Raw genomic sequence first — 25,680 nt, forward strand, 5'->3', positions numbered from 1 at the left:
ATGGCTCCTGCACCCTTGCAACTGGAAATGTGAGACCAGAGGGGCTGTCTCTTTCCAGAATGGCAGGCCTTTTCCCCACCTGTCACCCCACTGGTCATCCCAAGCCATTTATTACAGGTTGCCACCAAGACAACTGCTTCACTGTGAGATAACCCATTCTCTGATCTGCCTATGCAAGACTTTCTCTTCCCCAAGTTACTGTCAGGTGCAATAAGCCACTGCATCCATTCACTTCCACATGAATCGTTTCAAGAAGCCCCTTTTCCACAGCCAGGGACTGGCTTGGCCCAGCTGCTAGCCAGCAGCTCTCCTCTGGTTTCCAAACCCCTAGATTATCACACAGTCCTATCTTGGACTGTGGAAGGGCTTAACCACCTTGTCACCTTTCCATCCAAAAGTGATTTTGGAGCACCAGCATGTCAGGTAAGGAGGGGCCGGTACCTACTGGCACTGGGTAGGACCCCAGCTTATGAGGGCAAGCCCAGCTTAGGCACTGCATATGCCTCCCAAATGCAGTTGCTTTCCCAGAGCTGCCCTGACTCAAAATGTCCCTTTTGAGCTGAAAGACGCTCCTTTTTAGAAGCATAATTCCCCTAGCACTCCTCCTGAATGAACAGGGTGTGACCTGGGAAGACATCCACTGTGAACTGGATACACACAGCAAATAAAATCGAGCTTCAGTCAATGCTAGTCTAAGGCAAGTCTAACATCTTGCCACAGAAACGTTCTCCCAGCCCATGTTTGGGTATCTCCATTGTCTCACCTTCTTGCAAAGAAACATCACGCGTTTCACTAGGTGATACAGGGAGCACAGCAATATCACCTAGCGATGCTCCTTCCAACTGAGAACTGCCCAGGAAGACCTGGTTTACACTGTCACTGCAGCCCTGCAGTTTTCACCTCCCAGTTATGAGTCTTAGAGTTGCTAGTGCAAGAGGTCATTAGTAGTTTTTCCTCTTCTGGGAGCATTTTAGAAAATGAACAAAGACTTATTTTAATTCTCATCCTGGCTTCTCTCCGAGATGCTCTCTTTTTTCACTGAAGAACTTGGCAGCAGCCCTCCAAGTCCACAGAGCAGGACTGACTTCCTGCCTCTAAATGCTGCCTTGTAAATTATTTCCTCTGTTGTACACTCCTGTTTCCTGACAATGCTTGGTGTGCAACCTGCTCTGTGCACATCACATGTGTACAAAATCATAAAGCGGTATTTAATACTTTCTCTCTCTTTCACTTCTTCAAACTCTCCAACACAAGAAGGGATTTACTCCCGTTCCTAAAAGCTTCCCAACTCCACCAGCCATTACTTGCTCATTCTCCTTCAAGCAGTGGGAAATCCACGGCAACATACACTCCCAAGGCATTAACGGTGCAAATGCTGGCAACGCACACTGCGTTCATACCACTAAAGCCTGATGTGGGGCAGCTTTGCCTATGAGCTTGGTGGCAGGTTCAGACTAACAGCTGGGGAAGAAGAAATAACTTTTGGGTTTTAGTCTTAGCACTAGTGGAAGCTGAGAATGCTCAGTTCCCATTGCATTTGTGTCCTATGCTGTATATTATTGCTGTTACAAGATAGGATTTTTATGCTTAGCAAACTATAGCTCTTGGTGCTTTCAAATATCACAGGCCCACTGACTTCAGTAGAATGAAACTACTTCTTAAACTCTCATCATTAATTATCTGCCACCCAATTAAGACATTCTAGTCAGATAAAAGGTAGAAAGTGTGCAACCACGCAGTAACACCTGCAGCAATGTAATCGCCAACTTCCAGACTGGGACTAGAGGCTACATTAATCTTTATTTTCTGCCTTAGCGTCTCATTTGTAAATGCAGGCACATTTAAAAAAATATAAAAAACTAGTATTAAAAGCTAAGGGAGAGGAAACCTATCATGGCAAGAAGAATTCTGTCTTTCATGGCATATGAAAATATACTGTTCACGTACCGTAAAGTCACACCTAATGTGTTTCTGAAGATTATCGCAATCTCTGACAGCTCCACTGAGTTGCTGGGTACCTTTGACCTCGGGTAGCCTACTGCACAGATACCTCCGCCAGGGAGAGCAAAGGCACCTCCTTCGCCTGCAGAGCATCCCCGCCGGCCCACGCTGGGAGATGAGGCCTTTCCCAGGCACTGGAAAGCTGAGCACGACTGGCTGCCAGCAAGAGCACTGAACATTTGAAGTCAATACCCTTGCTGCAAGGACTTGAACACTAACGATGTGGGGGCAGGGTTTGTCTTTGTCTTCTGTGGTTACGCAGCACCTGGAGTAAGTCAGATCCATTGTGTGACTGCAGTATGAAGGCCAAATAAGAAAGAATATCAGCACGGTGGGGTGCGTCTGTGTGTCCATCTGTCCCAGAAGGGGCCTCTGTCTAATCTGAGTCAAGCAGAGACAGATAGTGACAAGTTCTGATAACTAAACATTACCTATAACCAAAATAGCTCCTTGAGGCTCAGAAATGGAAGGCCCAGTTGCTAAGCAGATGCCCAGGACACATTCACAAGCCTCCTAAAGAATGCTTGCCAGGGTAATCTCCTCCTGAAATCTCAGTCCAAGGAGTCACACCTGACTCCAAGGGTTGGAGAGAGGCTTTTAAATCCACATTGGATTCTATAGAGAAGAGATTACCTTGTCCAAAAGAACACAGGGGAACAAGCCCACTTTTCTCTGGGCCAGTGTAATGCCACAGCCTTAAGGGCGTTTCTTTAGAAGTGATGCCTCACGATGCCTTGCCCCTAACAGGTGCGTGGCCTTGGCAGCCTTCACTATTCAGGGCTGCCATTTAGCATCTTCTGCCAGCAGCAGAGGAACCTGGACATCCCTGCCTGGTTTTGCTCCCTTTTGTTTAGGTAATGCAATAACAATGCAGCCTCACTGCCCTCTGCACGGAAGGAGGGATTCCTTTCCCCACAGAGAACTTGACAGTGAAAGAAAAACATTATTTAAAAGGTATAGATATTGAAAAAACAACTTCAGAGGAATAAATTAGTAACTCCCTGTGCTGGTTTTGGTTGGGGCAGAGTTAATTTTCTTCATAGTAGCTAGTATGTGGCTGTGCTTCGGATTTGTGCTGGAAACAGTGTTGAAAATATAGAGATGTTTTCATTATTGCCAAGCAGTGCTTAATAGTGTCAAGGCCTTATCAGCTTCTCACCCCACCCCACCAGTGAGTAGGCTGGAGGGGGCACAAGAGGTTGGGGGGGAACACAGTTGGGACAGCTGACCCCAGCTGACGGAAGGGATATGACCAAGGGAGACCGTATGATGTCATGCTCAGCATATAAAGCTGGGGGAAGGAGGAGGAAGTTTGGTGGGGACACATTCAGAGTGATGGCGTTTGTCTTCCCAGGTCATTGTTACATGTGACAGAGCCCTGCTCTCCTGGAGATGGCTGAACACCCGCCTGCCAATGGGATGCGGTGAATGAATTCCTTGGTTTTATTTGCTTGTGTGTGCAGCTTTTGCTTTACCTATTAAACTGTCTTTATTTCGACCCACAAGTTTTCTTTACTTCTACCGTTCCGATTCTCTCTCCCATCCCACTGCGGGGGGAGTAAGCAAGCAGCTGTGTAGGGCTTAGTTCCGGCTGGAGTTAAAGCACAACACTCTGCAAGACAAGCAAGCCAAGAGACAAATTCATCAAATATTTCCAGCCAGCTGAGCTTTATCATACTGGAGATGCTGGCATCTTATCCTCCAGCTAAGCATATAAACAGCATGCTGTCTCCCAACCTTAAGAACACTCATTCCAGCCATTCCCCTGTTCTGTTGGAGTAGCTGCCAGTGGTCAAATAACGCCCTAAATTACACTCAGGACAGCCCTGTCTTAGTTTAACTGGGTAATATGTAAAGTTAGTGGGGCGCAGGATTAAACTTCTGTCTGCAGCCCCTGATTTACACAGTGTTACCCTCTAGCTTCTGAAATAAACCCGGCCACTGTTAGCAGCTTTACCAGAAGCCATTCAGTAATCCTCAGTCTGGGGTGTGCAGTCAGCAAAATCTCTGAATGAAAAATAGTCTTGCCCATCCACAGAGAGGGCACAAGCAAGCTTCACATTTACTTGTAGTACCATTCTGCCCTAAGCTAGAGGGTTTCATCTGCATGCCATAATTTAATAAAACAAATGCTTTGCCCAACCACAAAAGCTCCTGTGTCTCGCCCACTTTGGACGGATAAACAGAAGTCACTGCATTCACCCAACAAGCAAACCCCCTTTTTTTCCACGGAGCTCCTTACTGACGACAAACCCCTGCCTGGTGAGCCCAGCTCTGAGACTGCTGCTGGCACCCTGCAAGGGTGGGCAGGACACAGACCTCCCAATTCTGTCCACCCTGAAGTACGTACCTCTTCTTGCCCTGCACCACCTGGGGGACTGAGAGAGGATCTGTGAGAATGCATGCAGCAGCTCCTGACCACCTGTGGGGATGTGATTAGTTGGGGTAGGCTTGTTTTATAATCTCAAAGCAGTGGGTGCAATATCCTGGTCTCTCCCCAGCATCCTTTTATTTTCCTCTCCTGACAGACAGATACATGCTCTGATACTTTGTCATCTTGGGGGCATCTGGCATTGTGCAGCCAGGTTTCCCTTTATATCTGAAAGCCACCAAAACCAGAAGAAAAACCAAGATGGTAACAAACCACCACAAAAGCACTATTGCCGTGGAACTAACATGAAGGTGGGAGAGGGAGCGGCATTCACCAAAACAAAAAAAAAAATTCTCCTCTACTAACCTGGTTCTACCTGTTTTTCTTTCTTTCATTCTTCTTTGAGGTAAAGACTGCACTCTGAAAACCGAGCAGTCCCACACAATTCCACAGTCAATGCTTTTTACCATCTCCAGAAAATGACAATTCCACCTTTAACTAAAGACCACCCCTGCACGAGATCGGGGAGTCAAGCTTTGTTCTGACTGATACTTCTTTATACCTCAGACCAGCCTTGCATTTGAAGTTTCATTTGTTGGATGGGCAAATTCTGGACTGATACATATCACAAGGGATTTAAAAGGGCCTCCTTTGTGTAATCAACCCTCTTGCCTCTAAAAACTCATATTGAAAAGCCCAAGGAAGAAAAACAAAATAAAATCCCCAAAGACCTCCTATGGACAGCTTCATACCTCAGGCTTGAAAGTAACTGGGCCAACAGAGAAGAATTTTGATTCCTTTTTTAAATGGAGATTTTGTTCCACCTGATCCAGCTGAGATCACTTTTATATGACTACAAGTCTTCCCAAAATGTACTTTAAAAGGGAAATGCTGAAAGATCCTCTGCAACAAAAGCATCTTTACAAGTCTCTCCCATGCCGCCTTCTGTTTTCTTTTGTTAAATACAAAATCAATTACCTTTCAACGGAGAGGAAAGAACTGCAGAGAAGTACCCGGAAAGCCTGGAGACTTGCTTTAAAAAATTTAAACACTGCTGGCAATTTTATCTTGGGAACCTAAACCAGCAGCTCCTTGACTCCCACGGAAAATGAGGTATAAAAGGATATACAGTCATGCCTGGACTCTGATATTGGAAAGCACAGGCGATTAAGCAAAGGGCAGAATACGACAGAAGCCTAGCAGTTCAATTTCTGACAAACCTTGCACTTTTTTTTTGGGCTGCAAACCTTGAAGCCTGCCACGCTTCAGGATGCAGAGAGCTAGGGAAGACGAGAAGTCCCTCAAAGCACAACAGACACCTGAAGTCCAGACAAGTAGATTCCAAAGTGTCCAGATTTGAGAGCATAGGGAGAAGCTCTAAGGCTGTTTTAGCTGTATGTTTGACTCCTTTAAACAAAATAAAAAACCCGAAACCCCAACCAGCTTTCAGTGAGGTCTAATTTGCTGTTGACAGATTTGACAACTAGTATCGCTTAATGCTGGAAAGTAAGATGTATTTAAGTGTCCCTCAGACTAAGAAGGAGATTAAGTCAGTCATTACTTATGCCTTCATTCCTAACTTTCCCATGTTTTCTCCTCCTTGAAATCCTATAGCAGATTTTACACCTCAAGTGGAAAAAGTGCAAATAATCACTTTGGTTAGGCAGTATGGGCTCAAGCAAAAGCTCTGTCTGTTCCCAGAGGGAGTGAGTTTATCCTAGAGAGGTATGTGCATTACCACATTCAGAGACATAAACCAGTGACATTTCCTAAAGGGGACAAGCCCACAGAACACTTTCTGCCACACATTCAGTATTTAAATATGAAGGCAGCATATTAGCTGCAAAAAGTGAAAAGCACTTTTAACCTCACAAAAATGACAGCACCGGGCAAGGTAAAAAAATCCCAGCATCCCACTTTCAGCATCTGGCAATTGGTGAAAGAAAGCACAATGAGAGCACAGGAGGACTAAGTCCTCTTCCCTCCTCGCTTCTGGCAGCCACAGGAGTCCGGTCTTGCTGAGTTATAGCAGTGAAGCCACAATGTGCCTCTAGAAAAGGCAAAGGCTTTGATCCCTTGTTGCTTTCCAAAAGTGACCCATCTGTTTCCTATCTTCTAGAGTTTTCACTGCTCAATAAAACTGACCTTCATTTAGCTGCCTCATTCCTAGGAGTCTTAAGATATTTAACAAAGGTCAGCACCTATGCTAGCATAAAACAGCTTTGCCCAATTAACCTATGAGAAATTGGCCCAGTTTCCTTACCATAAAAACCTACACTAAAATTTTTGCCAGCTAGGGTGATAAAAAAAGCTTATGAGATAGTTCAGTGCCTAGGCTCTATTTGTTTCAGTCCTCAAATACCTACATTTGTAACTTAGGAGTGAAAGTCCAACTGACTTTTCTGATTATTCATTTTTGGTCTTTACTTGCAGGGATTGGAGCTGTCTGCTTTAGCTATGCTCTTACTTGAATTTTCTTCCCTGGATTATCTCCAGATAGTCCTTGAAAATGGGTAGTTCATAGAACAGGTCAGGTATTGTTTATAGGGAAAATGGGATCTTTGCAGATTCTTTACATGTTGCATAGGAAGTTTTTTTTGTAGAGCTTCACAGGAAAATAAAGAAATGGAAAGCTTTTCAGGCCATCAAGCCACTTGCTTTGTTCCTTCTCCCATTAAATACCATTTCTGGAGTGGAACAAGACTGGGTTCAAGGCATTTGCATCAAAGCGAGTGTGGGGCTGCCACGTTAAGTCACTGCTGATGGCCATCTGGGAAGCTTCTTGAAGACAACACTCCAGACCTCTTTCCAAACCTGATAATTTCTGAAATATAGTGCAGAGAGGAAACCGAAAGCACTGATTGCTCATTTGCACACAGGGAAGAAAACCCTAGATTTTTTCCCTGCTTGTTACCATCACTTCATTCCACAGCTTTCTGACTGTCCCATTTCAGCTGCAGATCTTCAAACAGACCTAACTCGCAGGTCTGAAGTCAATTAAACAAGTCATTTGGTGCACATTTTGTATACGGGTATTTCCAGGACCGAAGCCCTTGTAACCTTAATTAAAGAGAGGATTGTAGTCTCGGTAAACAGTTCCATCTTTAAAAGGAACTTGGAAAAAACAAACACTACTACAAAGGCAAAATGTCTGTTTACCCAGAAGAAGCCTCCTCGATTACTGAAGCCTGCAATATAATTATCAAAGCAGCCAATGAACGTCACTACCTCTAGGTCTGGATGTAGGTTCTGAATTGGAATTCTGGCTGCTTAGAGGCACTGCAAATCCAGTTTCGCAGTCTGGAGGCATTACAGTAGTAGGTGCTGCCATCAAACACAGGCATTTTTGAGTTTTCTTGCAGCTATTAAGACAATAGAAAAGGAACAGCTATTTCATCTCCTATAACCTAGAAATAATAATTGTATCCCCAGAAGAAAGCAGATCAGGAAGGAATAATTTTTCTCTAAGAGTTCTTTCCCAGGTCTTGCCTCATGATCAAAACATACCAAAATATTCCTGTAATTTGCTGACAAAACGCAAATACATTTTTGCCAGTGAGCAAAGAGAACCTGAACTAAAAAATTAACTATTAAAATAAACTCCCTTCTTTAAAGGCATAATGAAGTCTTTGTAAGTTTTGGAATATAACCCCTCATGTAAGCTCTGAAAACTGTCTCTCCATACAATCTTGTCCTTGTTGAACAAGTATCAAGACCAAGTGACATAAAAGACTTCCTTCATCTTGTGCATCAGCCCTTGGGGACCACAGAGCACTTCTGGTAATCTGATGTTCTACAGCTTCACCTTCCAGTTATTCTGTATGGAAACACAATGTGCCTTTCCTGGGTAGGGAGAAAAGCAGAGTCTTTCTGGCGAGACTACTCTGGTTTCCCAAAAAACAGTTTAAGTCAGTACACGGGAGTAGTAAAGCAGCACCTCAACCATTCCCTGTATGGAAGATAGGCCTTCCCATGAATAATGCTGAAGCATGAAGGACTTCTCTGAACTGCAGGTGAATTCCTCCACTACCTCCTTTAGCACAAGTCATTTCATACTCTATTCCCATCAGCCATGACTTAACAGAGGCAGCATCTTCAGCAATACCGTGAATTATAACGGCTTCATCATTCTTTGCCTGATTCCACCAGAGACTGAGTGCAGCAATTCACTACTGGCAACGAAAGATGCCAGCTGTGAGCCAGCTACTTCAGTGGAGAATCTCCCACATTATTTTTGGCAACCATACTGGTTTCCAGACAAAGGTTGTGATCACAACTGCCATACGGTCTTCACAATTAGCAGCACCATTGTTGTAGAGGAAACAGGCTAGCTAACAAAGCCAGCAGACCTGCTTCTTGTTCACCGTGCAGTGAGTATAGGTACCTCCAGGCCACTGGCTACTGCTGCTAGACCTGTTCTGGTCTGCATCTTACAGCAGATACAGTCCGAGGTGTTTACTGGAGACTCAAGAGCTTTGCCACATTACAGCACACACGATACACAAAATATTGTATTTACCAAACTCACAAGCTCACCTTTAAAAAAGGGAAACAGGTTCTTTGTACACCAAACTTACTCAGCTTGGAAGCTCTAATACCAGTATAACAAACATCTGTGTTTAAGTGCCACTATCCCACTGAATCATTTTAGGCACATGAATTGAAACTTACACAGTGTGTGCTGGAGATGATGACGGAGCTAGAGATGAAGCTCAGACCATCGTTCATACTGACTTGAAGAGCTGCTTCCCTAGAAAAAAACCCACAAGAGACAAGTCAGGCCAGCTAGCCCACAATCCTCTACTAGATTATATCCTCTAGAACATGGGCTCCTGATGCACAGAAAAGCCTTTTGTACAGGTTAATTCACACTGATGGTGCTCTCTCCCTTGTGCTCCAATGCACAACTGCCAATTAACCCAACAAGCACCAGAGACACCAGAATTAGAGGCCTATAGCAACAACAGAATATAGTGAGATGATGCAGACTTATTTTCCCACAGGCAAAGTAAATACTTGAGTATGTAGAGAAAACGTACATGCCAACTTCTCGTAGCACAGGTGCTGGGCAGAGTAGGTAGGTATCTTCCACTACAAAAGGCTTCTCATCTGGAAAAAAAGAAATATTGGGATTTATTACCAGATCAGTAATACAAGTCTCAAAGACCAAACTTAAATAAAGTTTTTCCTTGCTCTCAATACATAAACAAGATAAAACACTGTGTGAGGGATAAAAATCTACTGCACAGCAGTTATTCGGAGGTAACTGTAGGCATGCTTTTAGCCCATGAATTTACAGAGTAAATGCAGAGTAACTGCAGATACCCTGCACCTCAGGGGAAAAAAAAAATAAAATTCAACACCTTACATTTACCTGCCTTGAGAAAGATGAGGAAATGTGGCACCTCACCCTTGTTCCTCATTTCTTTGCAGAGCCCTTGTGAAAACAGTCTTGTGTTCAGGCTGCCATAGCAAGCTCTCATTCTCACTGTGAAATGTCGCTTCACAAAGCCCGTTGTGCCATTGTTTCTACAAAAGGGCTGAGGACTGCCTGCCCCTGCAGAGCTGAACACCTCGGGGCTCTGCACCACCTGTTACTCACATCTTGCATGCAGCACCTTCGCTGTTCCTACAGCTGCTCCGTGCTGTTGAAATCTACCATGCCACATAGCCGAGCCACAACAAAACTGAAGATACAAAGCTTTTTTTGAATGGTCACAGTAAATTACCACAGCCACTCCATACAGGAGACCAGATGGAGCTGCAACAGATTACATATAATTGGAAATAGCTGAGTTAAGAAAATTGTATATTATGGGAAATTTTGTACTTCAAGGCAGATTCGACTGAACCTAAATTAAAACTTCCAACCTGAATTATAGTATGCTTTTTAAAGTGGAGTCAGAAGAATAATCAATACGCTGGGAAACAGGAACATTATTAGTTAATATTCTTCTTTTGTAGACTTAAATCAGAACTTTACACTATCACTCTGGTGACCAGACAGATGGGGATCCCAAGAAACTTCCCAGCCCGTTCGCCAGCTGACTAGAGATTGGGCAGATTGGCAGAAAACCAGGCAGACAGGCTGGGTGGGTTTTGTTTTTTGGACTGGAAACCACACATTCCCACAGAAGGGGTTGATTCTGCTGAATCAGCATTTTCCAGAAGCACGTCACTGCATCAGGAAGCTTTCTACCAGCTGTACTTAACCATCTCTAGGGCCTTCTATAGAGATGCTTATAGACCTGAAACGAGCTGTTATCAATATTATCAGCTTACTAAAATTTTCCAGTTGAAATTTTCATTTTGTTTGAAAACCCTTCCTCTCCTGGCAGATTCTTTCCCCCTTGCCTTTCAAACCTGTCGGTTTCAAATCTCATCTTCAATCCAAATCTTGAATCTTATCTCTGTACATGGCAGGGTGGAGGAGACCTTCATTCTGTGGGGCCACGTTGAAACTGGAGTACAAATTACCACAACCTTGCTTTGCTATTTGGAATACAGACAGCAAACCTGGGGTCTCTGACCATCTAAAGTCTCTTCACAACTGCACAGTGCACTTAATTAACTGCCTGGGGTGTTCGTAACACTGCCAACATGGAAGTAAGGTTACAGTGTTCAGTGCATCACTGACAGCAGCAGGGAACAGAAGGGAGCAAGGTTAAAAGTTTAACCAAATCATTTAGCAATCTAATGAAGATCTGCACTATTCTGACTGTCTGGTCTTTTGGTTTTGAGGAAACTTGTGCAAGTTGCAGTTCCATTTAAGGTGCCAGTGGAAGGAGGGAAAGCCATGAAGAGACACAAGCCAAAGAAAAAGTGGCAACCTTGTCTGAAGTAATTTCTGCATCAGCTGTGAGCCTTGATCATACTTGGCTGCCAAGATAAATTCATTCACATGGTGCCTAACGATGATTAGAGCAACAGCAGCAGAGCACTACTGACCCTGGCCCCACTCTCGGTGGTTAGCTCAGCAGCGTTCACTCAGAAGCAGGGTCACGCAGCACATTTTTCTGCACTGGATGAGGCATGAAGATCAGAGATACAGACTAAAAGAGTTTGTCCCCTCATGAAGAAGCAGGACTCACCAAGTCAAACATTCTTTCCTAGATGTTCCTAAAAGAGAGGTTTCCACTGAACTCAAAATTCTAGAAAGCAGTAATATTGCTTTAGTAATTCCTATCACACATTATAATCCCTACTTCGTACAGGTGTACTTCTTTGCTTTGGCAGCAGTATAAACAATTATTTCCTCAGGCAGGTTAGGAAATGTTTAGGTTTTACACTCCATTAAAAGAAAAATAAAATAGTAATGAAAAGTTGTAACCTTCCCTGAAGTTTTCCTTATGTTTCCAGCTTCCAGCAAACCCCATGCCTACACATTTGAATTTTTGGGTTACCCACAGCAATTATTTTGTTAAGGACTGTTTGACACAGGCAAACAGCTGAAAGTGCGTTATTTTAGCCAGCCATATGGTTTTCACAGATAGGCCTGGCTTCTGCGTCATGGCTCACCTACTGAGAGCAGTCTTCAAGCTCCTGTGATCACTCTAGATCCCTGCTCCTGTTGGCCTGGAAAGTACCATATTATTGCTATTTTCCCATAGCCTCAGTGCAAGAACACACAAGAACACTTCCACTATGCTAAATGTTAGCAGCAGATGTTTTTAGCATGCGATATTCCTTTGCTAGCCCCATACTTTCTTCCTCATTAAAAGAAAGGCAGACAGACAGTAGGCACTTACAGCATGCAATGTAGCGATACAGTGCACACTCCTCACTTCCTATCGCCTGCAGCACAGGCACTGGATTTATGATGCGCTTGCATCATCTACAGGCATTCAGTTTTGCAATGGAGTTACCAAATCAAACCACCAGCATTTCCCACTTTGCACAAGCAAGGCAGATGCACAGTGGCGGTGAATCTGGCCCTACAGTTCTGTTCTCACCCTGATTTATGAAGATACCATTAACTCCCATAAATTTATGACATCGCCTCAGCGCAAACATGCCAAGAGAATGAAGACCGATGTCTTGTTTTCTCCTCTGCTAACACTGGCAGCAAAGGCCAAAGAATTCTCCGTGCCAGCATTCACTAAAACAAAAGCTGGCTTAATTTTGCAAGGCCTTTTAGATAGATCTCATTTGCTTTTTTGTTTCTCTTTCTCTCCCTTCCCACCCTCAACTTGCATTAAAGTCTATGCCTCTCTAGAAAGTTTATCAGACTCAGAGTCCCAAGAGGGGGAACTCATGGCTGGCCAGGCTGGCTATAGGGAGAGGTTATTTTGTTTGGAGAATGTTTGTGTTTCACCACAAAAATTAGTGATTATTTTCCTTTGCTCTAAACAAAGGACGATCCATTTGGTTTGCATAACTCTGGCCATCTGACTCCTTGCTGGAAAACTTACATAGGGAAACCAAACAAAACAACACTTCCCATCTGCTATTGCATCTGTATCTGCAGGATGCATTTGAAAGAACGCCGCTTTTCTTGTCTGCTACAGAAAAAAACTTGCTGTATTCCTGTGCAGTAAGAGATGGGCTCGAATGCTCCCAAACTCTAGATCTCATGCCAAAACTGAGTTTTGTGGTTTGGCCTCCTCTCAGCTGACAATACTAGTGGAGGAGCTGTGGAAGGCGGGAGGCGGAGCACTCGGCTCGATGTCGCTGACTTTGCTGCCCAGGAAGTGATTTCTGTTCCTGGCTCAGCTGCTAGCTGGCTGCATAACCGTGAAGAAATCACTTTGCCTCCTTTGCCAATGTTACAGCAAGGATGCCCAGGCCTTGATCACATCTCAGACACCAATCACGAGCAGAGCTTGGGCATCTTCAGGAGATTCTGCAACGCCTCGCTTTTGAGAAAGTCTGCCTACAGTAATGGGCATAATTTGCTCCTTACCTGTGCAGCTCTAATCATTCTATCAAGTCAAATAAGATTCTCACTATATAAAAAAAACCTACAGGACACAGCACACATAGGCAACTAAAACTAGGCAGTCCCAAGGCCTAAGGCCTTTCAGAGCAGTGTGCAGAAATGCAGAAGGGCCAAACATCTCACAAAATACATCTGTTTTCTGTGGATGCCCTTTCAACAAGGTACTTGCTACTGCTCAAATTCCTGTAATTTGCTACCCAGCATTCCTACACCTTTTAATAACTATCTGTAGCCTGTAAAATCTATTATTCCCAGCATTAGTGAATAGTTTCTTTTGCCATTAACAGGGTGTAACCTTTTGGCAAGCCAGCCTTGGAGTACTTCCCAACCATAATAATAAAAGGCTCAATATATGCATGATGTTTTAACACAGAAGAGCAAACCTCAATAAGAGAGGCATAAAACCCCAAAGAAGGTGACCAAGACAGATAGTAGTACTTTCTTTTAGCCATATAACCAAGCAAAAATTAATGGCCTTTTCTCTGGTTAACGGTTCATCCAAGAACCAAGTGGCATTTTGAAAAGTAACTGCAAAGATCCCTTACAGAAGCATTTTAAAAAGCACATTTTCAAATTGCCACCACAATATCACAACTGCTGCTTGTTGGACTCGCAATATCAGCAGTATTTTAGTCCAGAAAAGGCTTCAAAAGCTGTTTGCCAAACTTCCCATGTATCACAGACCAACAATTTCCCTCTGTTATCCCTGTACTTATGATTTGCATTCAACTAAAGCACATCTCCAAAAATGCTTTAAAGAGACAAAAGAACTCTTCTGTTTCAGCAAGAGAGAAGACTCTGGACTATTAGACAAATACAGCCAAATTGGGGGTGGGAGCCTGGCTGCTCTCACATAAGACTCCCTCAGGAACATCTGTGCTAAGGCGGCTGTTCTTGTCGGCACCTCAGCCCACTCTTGATGGGTAGCCCTGAGCCATCGTGAGCCTGAATACTTCCATCGTCCCTTTGACACCTCAGATGAGAAAAAATACCTCCATAATTCTCTGCACTGCCTCCCACAGCACAGTCTCTGTTCCTCCTGGCTGACGACTCCTCCTATGCCACTCCTTGTGACAACTCTGCAAGAAAAGTTTTTCTTTCAAACCCATTTTGTGGGGAGATAGGAATGTAGAAAGACACTGGAATACTCTCTGAGCTAGAGAAACTGCCTATGAGAAATACCCATAAATAAGAAATGTTTTGTTAATGCTGTAATGAAAACCACATTGAGATCATACTATAATTGCTCTGCTTTGTGTAGGGAGCTTTGAATGCCAAAGCCATTCAGAGCAGAGTTAGGAGACAGGGGGAAAGAAACAGATAAGCACAGAACAATGATATCACATTCATAACAATCTCTAGATGGAGAGAAAGGATCTGGAAGGAATTGCTTTTTTCTCTGGTGGGTTCATCTGCTGTGCCCGCAGCTCTGTTCAACAAGCACACATAGCTGCAAGGCTACTAACAGAACTTGACAAAGCACCACACTTCATTTGCTCATGCGCACAACGGGTGGCTCAGGAGAGCAGCACATACGACAGGGGCAGCCCTGGGCAGGAGTGTCTTGCTCCAGCACTGCAACAGCTCCACTGCAATCTCAGAGCTGTTACCATAAGCTCCAGTGTACTTATTTGTACAGATCTACTGGTGTCGCAGCAAGAGACCATCTTGGTTCCCCGGCAGCAGACAGTATAAAAAAGTGAGCTTAGTAAAGCACTTCACATTCCACAGAGATTCTCCTCCTCGTTCAGCCCAAGTTTCCTGGCTGCCCTGTGCTTGCTCCTTCACACTCAGCCTAGACAGTTGCAGAGAAGTCTGCTGGAGGTAAATGCACAGGAATCCCATTTTAAAAGTTCTTACACTGCAATTTGTTGGAGGCTAGGAGAGCCTATGAAGGAAGTGTGACCATTTCTTCTGTTTTCATATTCTCCGTCATGCAGAGTCATCCTTCAAAACAGGATTCCAAGCTCACCTTGGTGTATGTTTTCACATTAGAGGCATACATTGTGTCCTTCATAAAGGTCACACTCTCAAAAACACCTGATGGAGTTAGTACACAGTAATGGAAGTTCTCTTCTACCATAGTAGAAAGAGGGAAAAGCTACTATAAGGACATGAAAGGAAGAGGTTCAGTGGAGAGTTAAAGTGACATGATCAAGTGGGGAAATTGGGGATTAGTGTGTGGAACTGCAAAGCAAAACATTACTGTGCTGAGTGACCACGTTGTGAGAAAGTAAAGAAGGTATCACCAGAAAAGTACCGTGCTGCCAGGAGAAAGGAAAGTCAGGGAAAACAGAGCAACCTGCTAGGGATTTAAAAACAGAAGACCACTTTTAAAAGGCGTTTGTTGGGCAGTTTTGGGATACAGTTCCCTATACAGCTCACTCTCCACTGGTACCTGGCAAAGTCCTGCTCCCAATGTCTTTGCCTCATTTTCCCCTCACTTCTGGTACTCAGTGCTGGAGAAAAAAAAAAAAATAATCAGGCGAGTTTGTCCAAAGGAACAGTTTCGGCCAAGTGTCCGGAGTATTCACTAGAATGCAAAAGATCTAGCCCCACCCCTGCTGCAGGGCATGCTGTTTCCTCACTGATCTTTCATCTCTTGATTCAGTTTTAAATTGTCTAGGACAAAGCTCGTCTCTATGCCCAGAACTATCTTTGCTGGATCCTGCACAATCTGGGCAGACAAAGACATTTTAGCACCACAAAGCAGTCATAAATCACTGCACTGCATAATTACTTTTAACTCTGTGCAGTCTGAAACCAATTCTCCTAGGTCCTGCTGCTGGCAGAAAACATCCTGCTGTTGAACATGCATCTGATTACAGTTCTGCTCAGCCAAATATTCTTCATGGTTTCTACAGATGTTCCTTTTTTTATCCCAAAGCTATGAACATTATGAGCTGATGCTCTCTTCACCTGCCACTTTTCTCTGCCAATAATCCCAATAAAAACCTATTAGCTCATGCCCTTTACCTCAGTGAGTCCTAGCTGTGCTGGCCTGCATCTCATCTGGGATAATTTAAGGTTTCAGGAACTGTTGGCTTAGCGTTATCTTTAAAAATCCCTCTCTCCCTCCCTGATACAATCAGAGGCCGAGAGGTTTCAAGCAATCAAAAATAACTGAACTATCCAATCTCCATAAGGTTTCCATAAAATTCTAATTTATTTAACTCTTACAGTAAGCTGTTTGCATTTAAGTGCCAAAGGCACACTAAGAATGCAGGCTGGAGCTGCAGGCTCCAGTAAAGCGAAACACTGAGATACGTTCTCACATAAAGCAACTTAAACTTAACAGAGCTGTGCCAGGTCCCACCAGGAGAGACTGGGGGTTGAGAACACTGATGAGCAACTGTTGAGTTCCCTCAGTGGGGAAATGGTTTGAGCTCAGAAACTGTCTGCAGCCTCTCTGCTTGCAGGTCACTGCATCAGACAGACTAGTGCAAAATGAACTGAGAAGTCTTGGTGCGGTGCCAAGGAGAATGAGCTCACTTTTCACCTATGCATCGATTCAGGACACAATGAATGCATCAGGTCAGGGGGGCAGGAAACATATTTGGCTCATCTCCTCAATTTCCACAGTCGTTTTGTGGGCACAGGAAGACAGCTTCAAATTAAAGTCCATGGGTTGCACTAAGATAAACTGATCTTTCCTGAAAGCTACTATGAAATTATGATGACAGACACCGTAATAAATTACTCAGCTAGATAAGCAGTCAGCGCACAAGAAGAGAAGGAGTTGTTCTCCTCACCCCACCAACACCAGGTCACAGTGTTTGGGAGTGAGGTAACCCTCGCAAACAGTTCCTCCCATTGGCAACACTGGATGTTTCTGTGTCTCCACAGACAGGACACTGAATAGTGGAAAGTTGATGGATGACATTCTTAGCTCTGTGAGGACTTTAGGATGTTTCCAGGAATGAATGCCTTGCTCCAGAGCCAGCCAGCTCCTAGGAAGCTGAGTTGAGAATCAACTGGGATGCAACTGGCAGGTCACAGCTAGCATAGCCTCAGGTAAGAGAGGTAACTTTCAAGCTAATGACAAGGGAGCGAGTAGTCTTCTCTGGAGGGAAAGCAAGTCAAGTGCTGAAAAGACTTTACCTAAGAGAGAAAAGGATAGCATCAGTATCACTTCCATAACTCACAAAGCTGCTGGCAGGAACAGTAGCTGTTTCACCTTCCATTCAGGCTCAGAGTCCTGGATTCACAGTGTAAAGGGGGCCATAAGAAGGGCAGTTGTTCGACGGATATGAAGGCAGAAATAAATGAAGAACAGGCAATCCAGAAAGAAGACCTGCACCAAATCTCTAGCTTCTGAAGAGGCCCCACAAACCAGTATAGGAAGAGCGCTAGGCTGGGTGTCAGGACATCCGCCCGCTTGCCTGCAATCAGCTCACTTGGAGCAGCTACTTTCAGTACTGTAACTTCAGTTCCCCCATTTGTAAACCCGGGGTAGCAGAGTTTACTCCATTCATATACACCTTCCAATGTTTTTTTCTCTTAAAGACACAGATTATTTTAAAGCTCCTCAAAAAAAGTTCAAATTAAGCCCAAGATCCAAGTTTTTCAGGCTTTCAGAACTTAACTCTCAAAGACCTTTGTGCTGCAGCTCTTGAAAGCTATTTATAGAAGAAATGGAAAGGAGTTTGGGGAAGTAGAGTAATGATGTCCTTCCACTAAAGAAGGACCAAACCTAGCTCTTATCCCCGCCCTACACAGGCTGCAAATCTGGCCCTTGGTGGATCTGAAATGGTGCACACACTGACCCAAGCCACCTTCCGTTAGAAATCATCAACAGCTCAGGTCTCTCAAAGGGAAATCTGGCCTAAGGGATGTTCAGGGCTTAAAACAAGGCCAGGCCAAGCTACAGCAGGGTGACGTGGGCACCCCTAAATCTTGCAGCTTTACAGTCTTCTGTCATGCTGAGCCGTGGTCTTGTAACTCCTAGAACTTCCATTATACACATCCATGCATTTCTTGGCATAAAATATGACTGCTTGAAAAATTCTCCACTAATGCTTCTCCTTAACTGAAAGTAGCTCCTCCACAAAGTGGAAGTTTTCACCCAAATGTTATGTTTAATACAGGATATTCATGTTTTAATTGAAAAAAAGACAGCAGACATGCAAACTAAGGATGCTACAAACTGTCGGCTTCCAGCAGCCAAACCCAGAGGCTTATGGGTTTGTACCACATGGCTTCAGACTTTTGATGAAAAGAAAACTTGTAAATATTTGAACAGCAATTTCATTTCCATTGGAACCTTCCAGGTGAAGAGAGAAGGGAAGGTTTCCTACCTAGCTCTGGAGAACTATGGGTGACTTTATAACACATAGGATCCAAACAAAACTTTGGATCTGAGCTCTAGGGAGAAACCGAACATGGTTCAACATCTAAATACAGCCATGATCCAGATTTAAGGAGTTCCAGCCACATGTCAGGTTTGGTTCTGATTTTATGGAGCTTAGAAAGAAAATAAGTGAATCCGTGGCTGCTTCTGCTGTTCTTTGTTTGAAAGCCACCCCTCACTTGCTCACACATCTCCAGCACTTAGATCTGGGCTGCATGGAGGTGCCTCCAAAGCAGTTAATTCACCATATCCCTCCCACACCAGTGCTTTTTTACCCAGCCCAGATCCCTCTCCTTCCCTCCTCCCCCCCTCCAATGCCACTTGCTCCTCCCTGGACACTGAGCCCTCCAGCTCCTGATCTTCATGTCCTCAGCACTCACCATAACTGCTTAAGCAAATACGAACCACAGCCAGCCAAGCTTTCTGCTTAGTGACACAAGAGATAGCAATTCCAGAACCTGCCTACTACAGAGGCAGCCAGCATAACAGTACAAAAGCCCTTTAGGATAAATTACATACACTCACTGTCCTATACCTGCACTGAATGCTCAGTGGCATTCCCAACAGGGCAAACAGCCTTAGCAAACTCTTCCCCTGCTCCAAAGAGCAAATTACACAGATGCTCAAAGCACAAGCAAATCCAACATCAAGCCATTAGACTTCCACATGTAAGAAACTAATTAATGCATTTAGGTTTTACTCAAAAGGGTCAGGACTGCCTCCAAAACCATCAGGCAGCTTCCAAATTGATTCCATGTTAGAAAAGATGAATTCTACTGTCACTGGTGGTGTTAGCTGAGTTACGCTATCTGGTTTCCTATGTGGGTTTGCAGGCATGCCAGATGAGAACAAGAGGATCATTAGGCCTTCCAGCTATCAGTACACTTCACAAAAAGGCCAGACACTCAGGGTCCAATTTGCTTCTCTAACTTTGGTTCTTCTGCTGGGTGGACTCTGTAGAGGAAAAATCTTTCCAAGCTGCACCCACAGAAGCACAGCTATACCTTCGCCACTGCTCCAACACAGCTTCCAACAATTGTGTTTATTTAAGATGCATGACCACGCCTGCTAAGTACCACAAAATATAGGTAAGGAGAGAAACAGAACTCATATCACTACATACTTAACCCAGCAAGACACATATAAATACTCTTTACAGGCAAGTTCCTTCTCTTCTATATTTCGTCCTCTTTGCTGCTCAAGCTTCTCACATACTTGCTGTCAGAGTCGCAGTATACAATACCAGCAGCAGCTTTCCTCTAGAAAAATCACCTCTTCTCCATTCTGCAAATTAATAGTTCCTCATCCCATAATTATTATTACCTTCACAGTCAACGTATTTGAAGATCCAAAATCTTTTGCAAGCAGAAGTCTGCCAGTGCAGAATCAGAAAAAAAAAATATATATATCAAAACAGCTTACTGAGAGTAACCGTGTCATTGATCCTGAAACTGCAGAGCACTCTGTCAACATTACGGGCATGTCGAAATCCATTTCCTCTCACGACAACCTGAAACGACTCTGTAGCAAAAGAAACAGTAGATCATTGATACATAGCAAGGCAAAGAACGGTCATTTAGACAAGGCACATATGCCAAAAGTTTTCACTTGAGATCCTTGAGCTAAGATTTGCAGTTTAACAATTTTTAGGTTTAAAAATTGTTAATAATTGGACTTCCATTCCATCTCTACCCATTTTCAATTTGAGTTTTTAGAAATAGTAAATAATACGCAACAGAAACATTTTATAACTGACCTGCAGTGCAAACATTAAGCTTCAGACACACTGAGCTTTCCCCTCCCCAGCTTGACATTTTAAATGGCAGAAAGTTTTGGGTGAAGAAAGGCAAAAGTTATCTTTCCACGGAAAGGAAAAAAAAAAATATTTCAGTGACAGATAACTTGGAGAAGTTCAAGTGCTACTTTCCCAAGTGCAGGTAACTGCAAAATTGTATCAGTTGCCACGAGTTGTGTCACACCCTGCCCTACTAGCCTGTACAATGACCATGAGTCTTTGACTGGACTTATGTGCATACGGTGACAGGGAATTTCATCAACCGACCAGCTTTCCAGTCTCTGGACAAAGGCTATGATCTCAAAGTTGGTGGGCATTTCCCCAAGTCTTCCTTGCTGCTATTTTTCCAGATAACTCTACAAGGTAACCACAAGCTGCAGTGCAAGCAGAAAGCTTCAAGAACAGTCACTTACACCTGAGCGCTGAAGTGAGCAGTCATTTTTTTTGAGCAAGCAGGGCTGAGCAATGAGATCATATCCTCCCAAGTCTTTTGGACCACTGTCTACCATCCCTTGCTGCTCCAGCTACTTGAGCCTAGTACTGGGAAAGGTTTATGAACTTCCTGCAGCCACCAGCATTAAGACTGCCTTGCAAGGCAAGCACCATTTCCAGACTTTCAGATTTTGAAACAGGGCCATAGTCCCAGAAAAGTTCTGGCAACAGACATAGGGACTCAAACTCTGCAGTTCCCCATGCGAAGGAAACAGCCCCCACAATTCCTGTTACTATCTAGGAGAGGCACTCAGATAATCCCCACTGATGTTTCACTGGTGAATGTGGTTTGGACACAAAATATTTCACCGTCCAAGACAACACAGGACTAATTACAGTGCTTCAGAAACACCACCCTGGTTTTAAAATTCCCAGGAGAAACAAGGAACCTAGTTTTTGCAGATTCAAATCTTTCCCTTTGCATTTTACAGTCCCCATCTTTCATCTCCCTTAAGGACTCATACACTGTACTTGTCAAAAAAAAAAAGCAGATTTGCTCTGGAATCTGGGCTCTCTTCCAGGTCCCACTTGTTTACAGCCAAGTTGCAAATCATCCCACCACATCTAGCCAGGGAAGCTGCCTTGCAGGCCCGTTATGTGTTGTCCAAGAGCATTTGGGAAGAACAGGGGAGAAGAGCTCTGTTCTGGAGCGTGGGGGCTGATGAATACTTAAGAGAAATCACAGAAGTCTCAACTGCTGGGGAATGAGAGTTCAAGTACAGTCAAAGAACAGTATATCAATGATGTCAGATTAACCACGGGGATCCTGTCTCTGCCTGAGACTGAAATGACCAGATACAGTATGCACCCTGCATGTCTGTACTGATGCAAAACCAAATCATCAAAAAACTGACATTTCAGAATTATGTGTTGCTGCTGAAATTCATGACTCAAGTGTCTGGGAGCACTCTGCAGTGCAAGAATGGCCTCAGGGAACACGGAGCCCTCATGTTCTCTCCTGCCAAACAAAAAAACCAAAAAACCCAAACCAAAACCACAAAAAAAAAATGGCACCATCATTCTTCAAGGATGTGCACAGGAACAAGAAAACATGAGGCATCAGAGCTATACCTGCAAAAAATTGTTTAAAAAAGACACAAATGTACATAGCTTTCATATTCAATGGCACTTGCATTAGTCTCAAAGTCCTAAGCGATTAAGTTAGCTGCAGTTTGAGAGCAATGGACTATCTGCCCAGACTCAGAGATGGGGCCTTGAATTGAGCTTCTAAGTAACTGTTGGCATTTTTCAAGTTTAAAGTTTCTCCTCCTCCTGTGAAGTACTGGCCAAATTCCAATATGAACAGTTTATATAAAACCCCTCTGCATTTCTTTCAGCTGGCTCTGCTGGATACAGCTGTACGTTACTCCCACATTCTCATTAAGACACAATGAATGGGAGTGATAAGATGAATAAGCAACTGCCAAGCATATTAGAAAGTGTTAAAGATAGTTATAAATGATGGTTATAAGTCATCTTCTGGCTTACAACATTACATAAGTATCATTGTTTATCACTTGTATAACTATGTAAATATATTTTTTAAAAATCTTTAAGTTTGTAAAGTGGCTCTGGATCTTCATAAAATTTCATTTCCTTTCCCAAACATTTACGGAACATCGCTGCACTATATCAGAGACCCATGACAACAACCATCCACCATGCTAAGGTAGAAAGAGCCCTGTTTTGGAGCCTTTTTAAAGAGAGGAACTGTTTAATTGGCCAGCAAAAATGAAAACCAGATCACTAAGTACTATAATTCATGTCAATGATACCATCCTGGCTTCAGAAAACAGAACTACTGTAGTGGCACGCATGGAATGCAAAACTGAGGCCTGGTTCTTATTGGGCATTTGGCCTGGTGTCTTCCTGCTGCTCGGAAAGGGTGACTGCCTATATATGTTTAGGCATACAGGCAGTTGCTCCAGGAACAGGAGATGCAGGAAGGATGATTAAAGCAGCTGCTTTAGAAGTGAAAACAAAGAAGTAATGATAATTAGTTTTCCTATTTGGACTACCAATTTAAGAAAAAGGAAGATGCAGGACTTGTCACGGACTCATCCTTCTCTACAAACCTCAGCTTTGCTCCCATCCTCTCTACTTTATGAGTTGTTACACATTCAACTAACAGTTAGGATACACTTCATAAAATGTGAAGAATTCACAGGAAGCAGATGGAAGAGGCTAAAATGGTTTTCTTTAAAAAAGACTTTTTTAAGTTTTCTTCAAAAAAAACTGAGTTCTGCTGAATGCAGAAATGCTTGCCAGAACTTTAAAGCCACAGTGTAGGTGACACAATCATATTAGAACAAGCACACAAAGAGGGGGCGCACTACAGTTTACACAAGTCATCTGAATGAGGTTTAAATTCTAGTCCCAGTCACTGTGTCAATACTAAATGCCTAAGAAATGTTCAAAGGCTCTTAGAAGCCTTTAGATCAAAGTGTGCTCTTTTGACTTCCTTGCTCGTTTCTTAAGAAGTACTTCCTTCAGCAGTCTTCAGAGGTGATGAATTTGCAAAACTCTAAATCTAGTCACAAAGTCTTATTTCCTGATTTGGTTTGTATTCTTGCAGCATATCTACTTCAAGTTTGGCACAGTCCAAGAAAGACAGACTGGTTTGAGTGCAACAGTTAAGCAGAACTGTCAAACTCAAGCTTTTTCTGTAAGAAAATCCCATTTGACATCATTTGGCAGAAGCGGGAAACGTGCAAGCTATTGTGAGATGAAAAAGAAATTCACCAAAAAAAGCGAAGGATTTAGCTTCTGTTAATTGGTTCCCTTTGCACTCTCCAGCAATTAGAGATGGACAGAAAGATGTATTTTAGGCAACATGAACAACTAGAGCCTACATTTGTACTTACCCCCTGCACATATACTGGAAGGCTCTGCCGCCAAAATTTCTATACAGGATTTCTTCAAAATCTAAAAGACAGACCAAATGTCATGAAGTATCTCAGACTTGTTCCTATAGAAACACAAATCTGAAAGTATAAGAGAGAATGCATTTATTCTCACGTAAACGCTTAACTTAACATTGCACTTTGCATTCACGTCACAATTACGCCATCTTAACCAGGTGTCACTGCTCTTCCACAGCAAGCTATTTCTGCAGAGGGAGGCGATGGAAGCCACCTCTCTGCTATGTCAGTACAAGCTTGCTTTGTCCATGGTACAAGTTACGATGTAGATTAGGATCTGTAACCACTAAGGCGCACTCTGAAGGGTTAGTGAGGCAATGCCATTGCCCTCCCTTTGCAGCCTCACCTCCTTCTCCAAAATTATTCTGGAGCCTAAAACTCAAAACAAAACAGCACAAGTTTAAGCTAAGCTGTTTACCTCCACATTAAAACATCCTAGGAAAATCTACATAATCACTTCTCAAGTCTTAGCATAGGGGTTCAAACTCCTTACTTTTTCATCTGATCTATGAGAGCACACCTGAGTGCATCCTCTAAGTTGCACTGTGATTTCAAATCAAGATGTATAGATAATTGTTCTTTACTTAAACCCAACTTAAATTAAGCAGAATGTCTTCATAAGGGTTGACACTGCCTTTAACCGCTTTATGTGTAGACAGCGACTTACACAAATGCTTCAGCATCAGGCTCGGCAGCCTGCTTGCAAGGCACGAGGACCATGCTAGAGCTGGACATTGTTTATTCCCATATGGTGTTAAAATTGCTCAAGCTGTTGTTTGCATGCAGCAGCCTTTCAACTGCCCTGAAGACCAACTCTAATTCTTCACTGCACACAGTCAGCAAACTTGTGACAGTATCCGTAAGCCCCTGTGAGAACAGCGGCAGCAACCGAGAGCTGTGGGTGTTCAGCACTGGGCTGAGCAGCCCCTAGACGAGCTAATACTGATCAAAATTTAGGTCAGCTCCAAGAGGCAAGTAAATGTCAGCCAAGCATCATGACTCAAATCCAACATGAAAATTATTTTCCCAACTTTAAATTGAAACATCTGTAAGGAAAGAACAGCAACCAATACAATAAATTCTGTAAGAAAAAGATAATCTGTTTTTTCTCCACAATCAGGGTCCTCTGCCTCAAATACCTAATCACAAAAGGTACAGACAGAGCCACAATTTCTTTCTTAAAAACTTTAAAACAAAAGTTCAAGTTACTTAGAAGCAGGGCTGGTAGAGCCTGAAAGAGCACCAAGGGAGTGAAGGAACCAGGACTGTCTGAGCTGCTGGCAGCCTGACAAGTGAGGAGAAAGATTCGCAGGAATAAGGTCATACAGGAACTGTAAAGTGAAAGAAAAAAAAAAAAAAAGAAAAAAGAGAAAGTCAACAGCTGAGAACAGAACTGAAAAGCACTAGAAGAATTTGAAAGGCAGAAGAAAGAAGACACACAAAAAATAGAGAGGACTGTAAGAAACACTCTTCCAATGTATCCATCTGTAGCTATCCATCCATCTCCTGTCAGTCCTCTAGTACCTGCCCCCTTACTCATTCCAGGTTCTGCTTCTCTGAAAAAAACAGTATTTTTCCTCTTAAATTGACTGCTGGAGCTAATGAGCACAAGTAAGAGTTGATATTTTTTTTTGCCAAGTATTTTTCCTCTCCACTGAAAAATGGAATCTTTCCACATTTTTCCAAATACCCCCTTAGATTCTGTTCCCTGCTCCCTCAGCATCCCCAAACATCTTAATATATATTTCTTCTTATTATTGCCTTTCAGCAATAAAGTGAAAGAGAAGTAGGCAAACGAGTCTGAGAACAAAT

General features: G+C 43.3%; 1 protein-coding gene across 1 annotated transcript in view; it reads right to left on the reverse strand.

Annotated features, from left to right (window-relative positions):
- The window catches only part of ANTXR1 (ANTXR cell adhesion molecule 1), a 111,135-nt gene that overhangs the window by 59,633 nt on the left and 25,822 nt on the right, over positions 1–25,680 (reverse strand). Inside the window, exons 9-12 of the mRNA XM_040618155.1 lie at positions 23,812–23,872; positions 20,083–20,181; positions 9,412–9,481; positions 9,044–9,122 (exon numbers count right to left, since the gene is read on the reverse strand). Coding sequence (XP_040474089.1) covers positions 9,044–9,122; positions 9,412–9,481; positions 20,083–20,181; positions 23,812–23,872 — 309 coding nt within the window. The remainder of the gene's footprint in view (positions 1–9,043; positions 9,123–9,411; positions 9,482–20,082; positions 20,182–23,811; positions 23,873–25,680) is intronic.

This window comes from Falco naumanni, chromosome 19 (assembly GCF_017639655.2).
Source record: "Falco naumanni isolate bFalNau1 chromosome 19, bFalNau1.pat, whole genome shotgun sequence".
Taxonomy (NCBI): Eukaryota; Metazoa; Chordata; class Aves; order Falconiformes; family Falconidae; genus Falco; species Falco naumanni.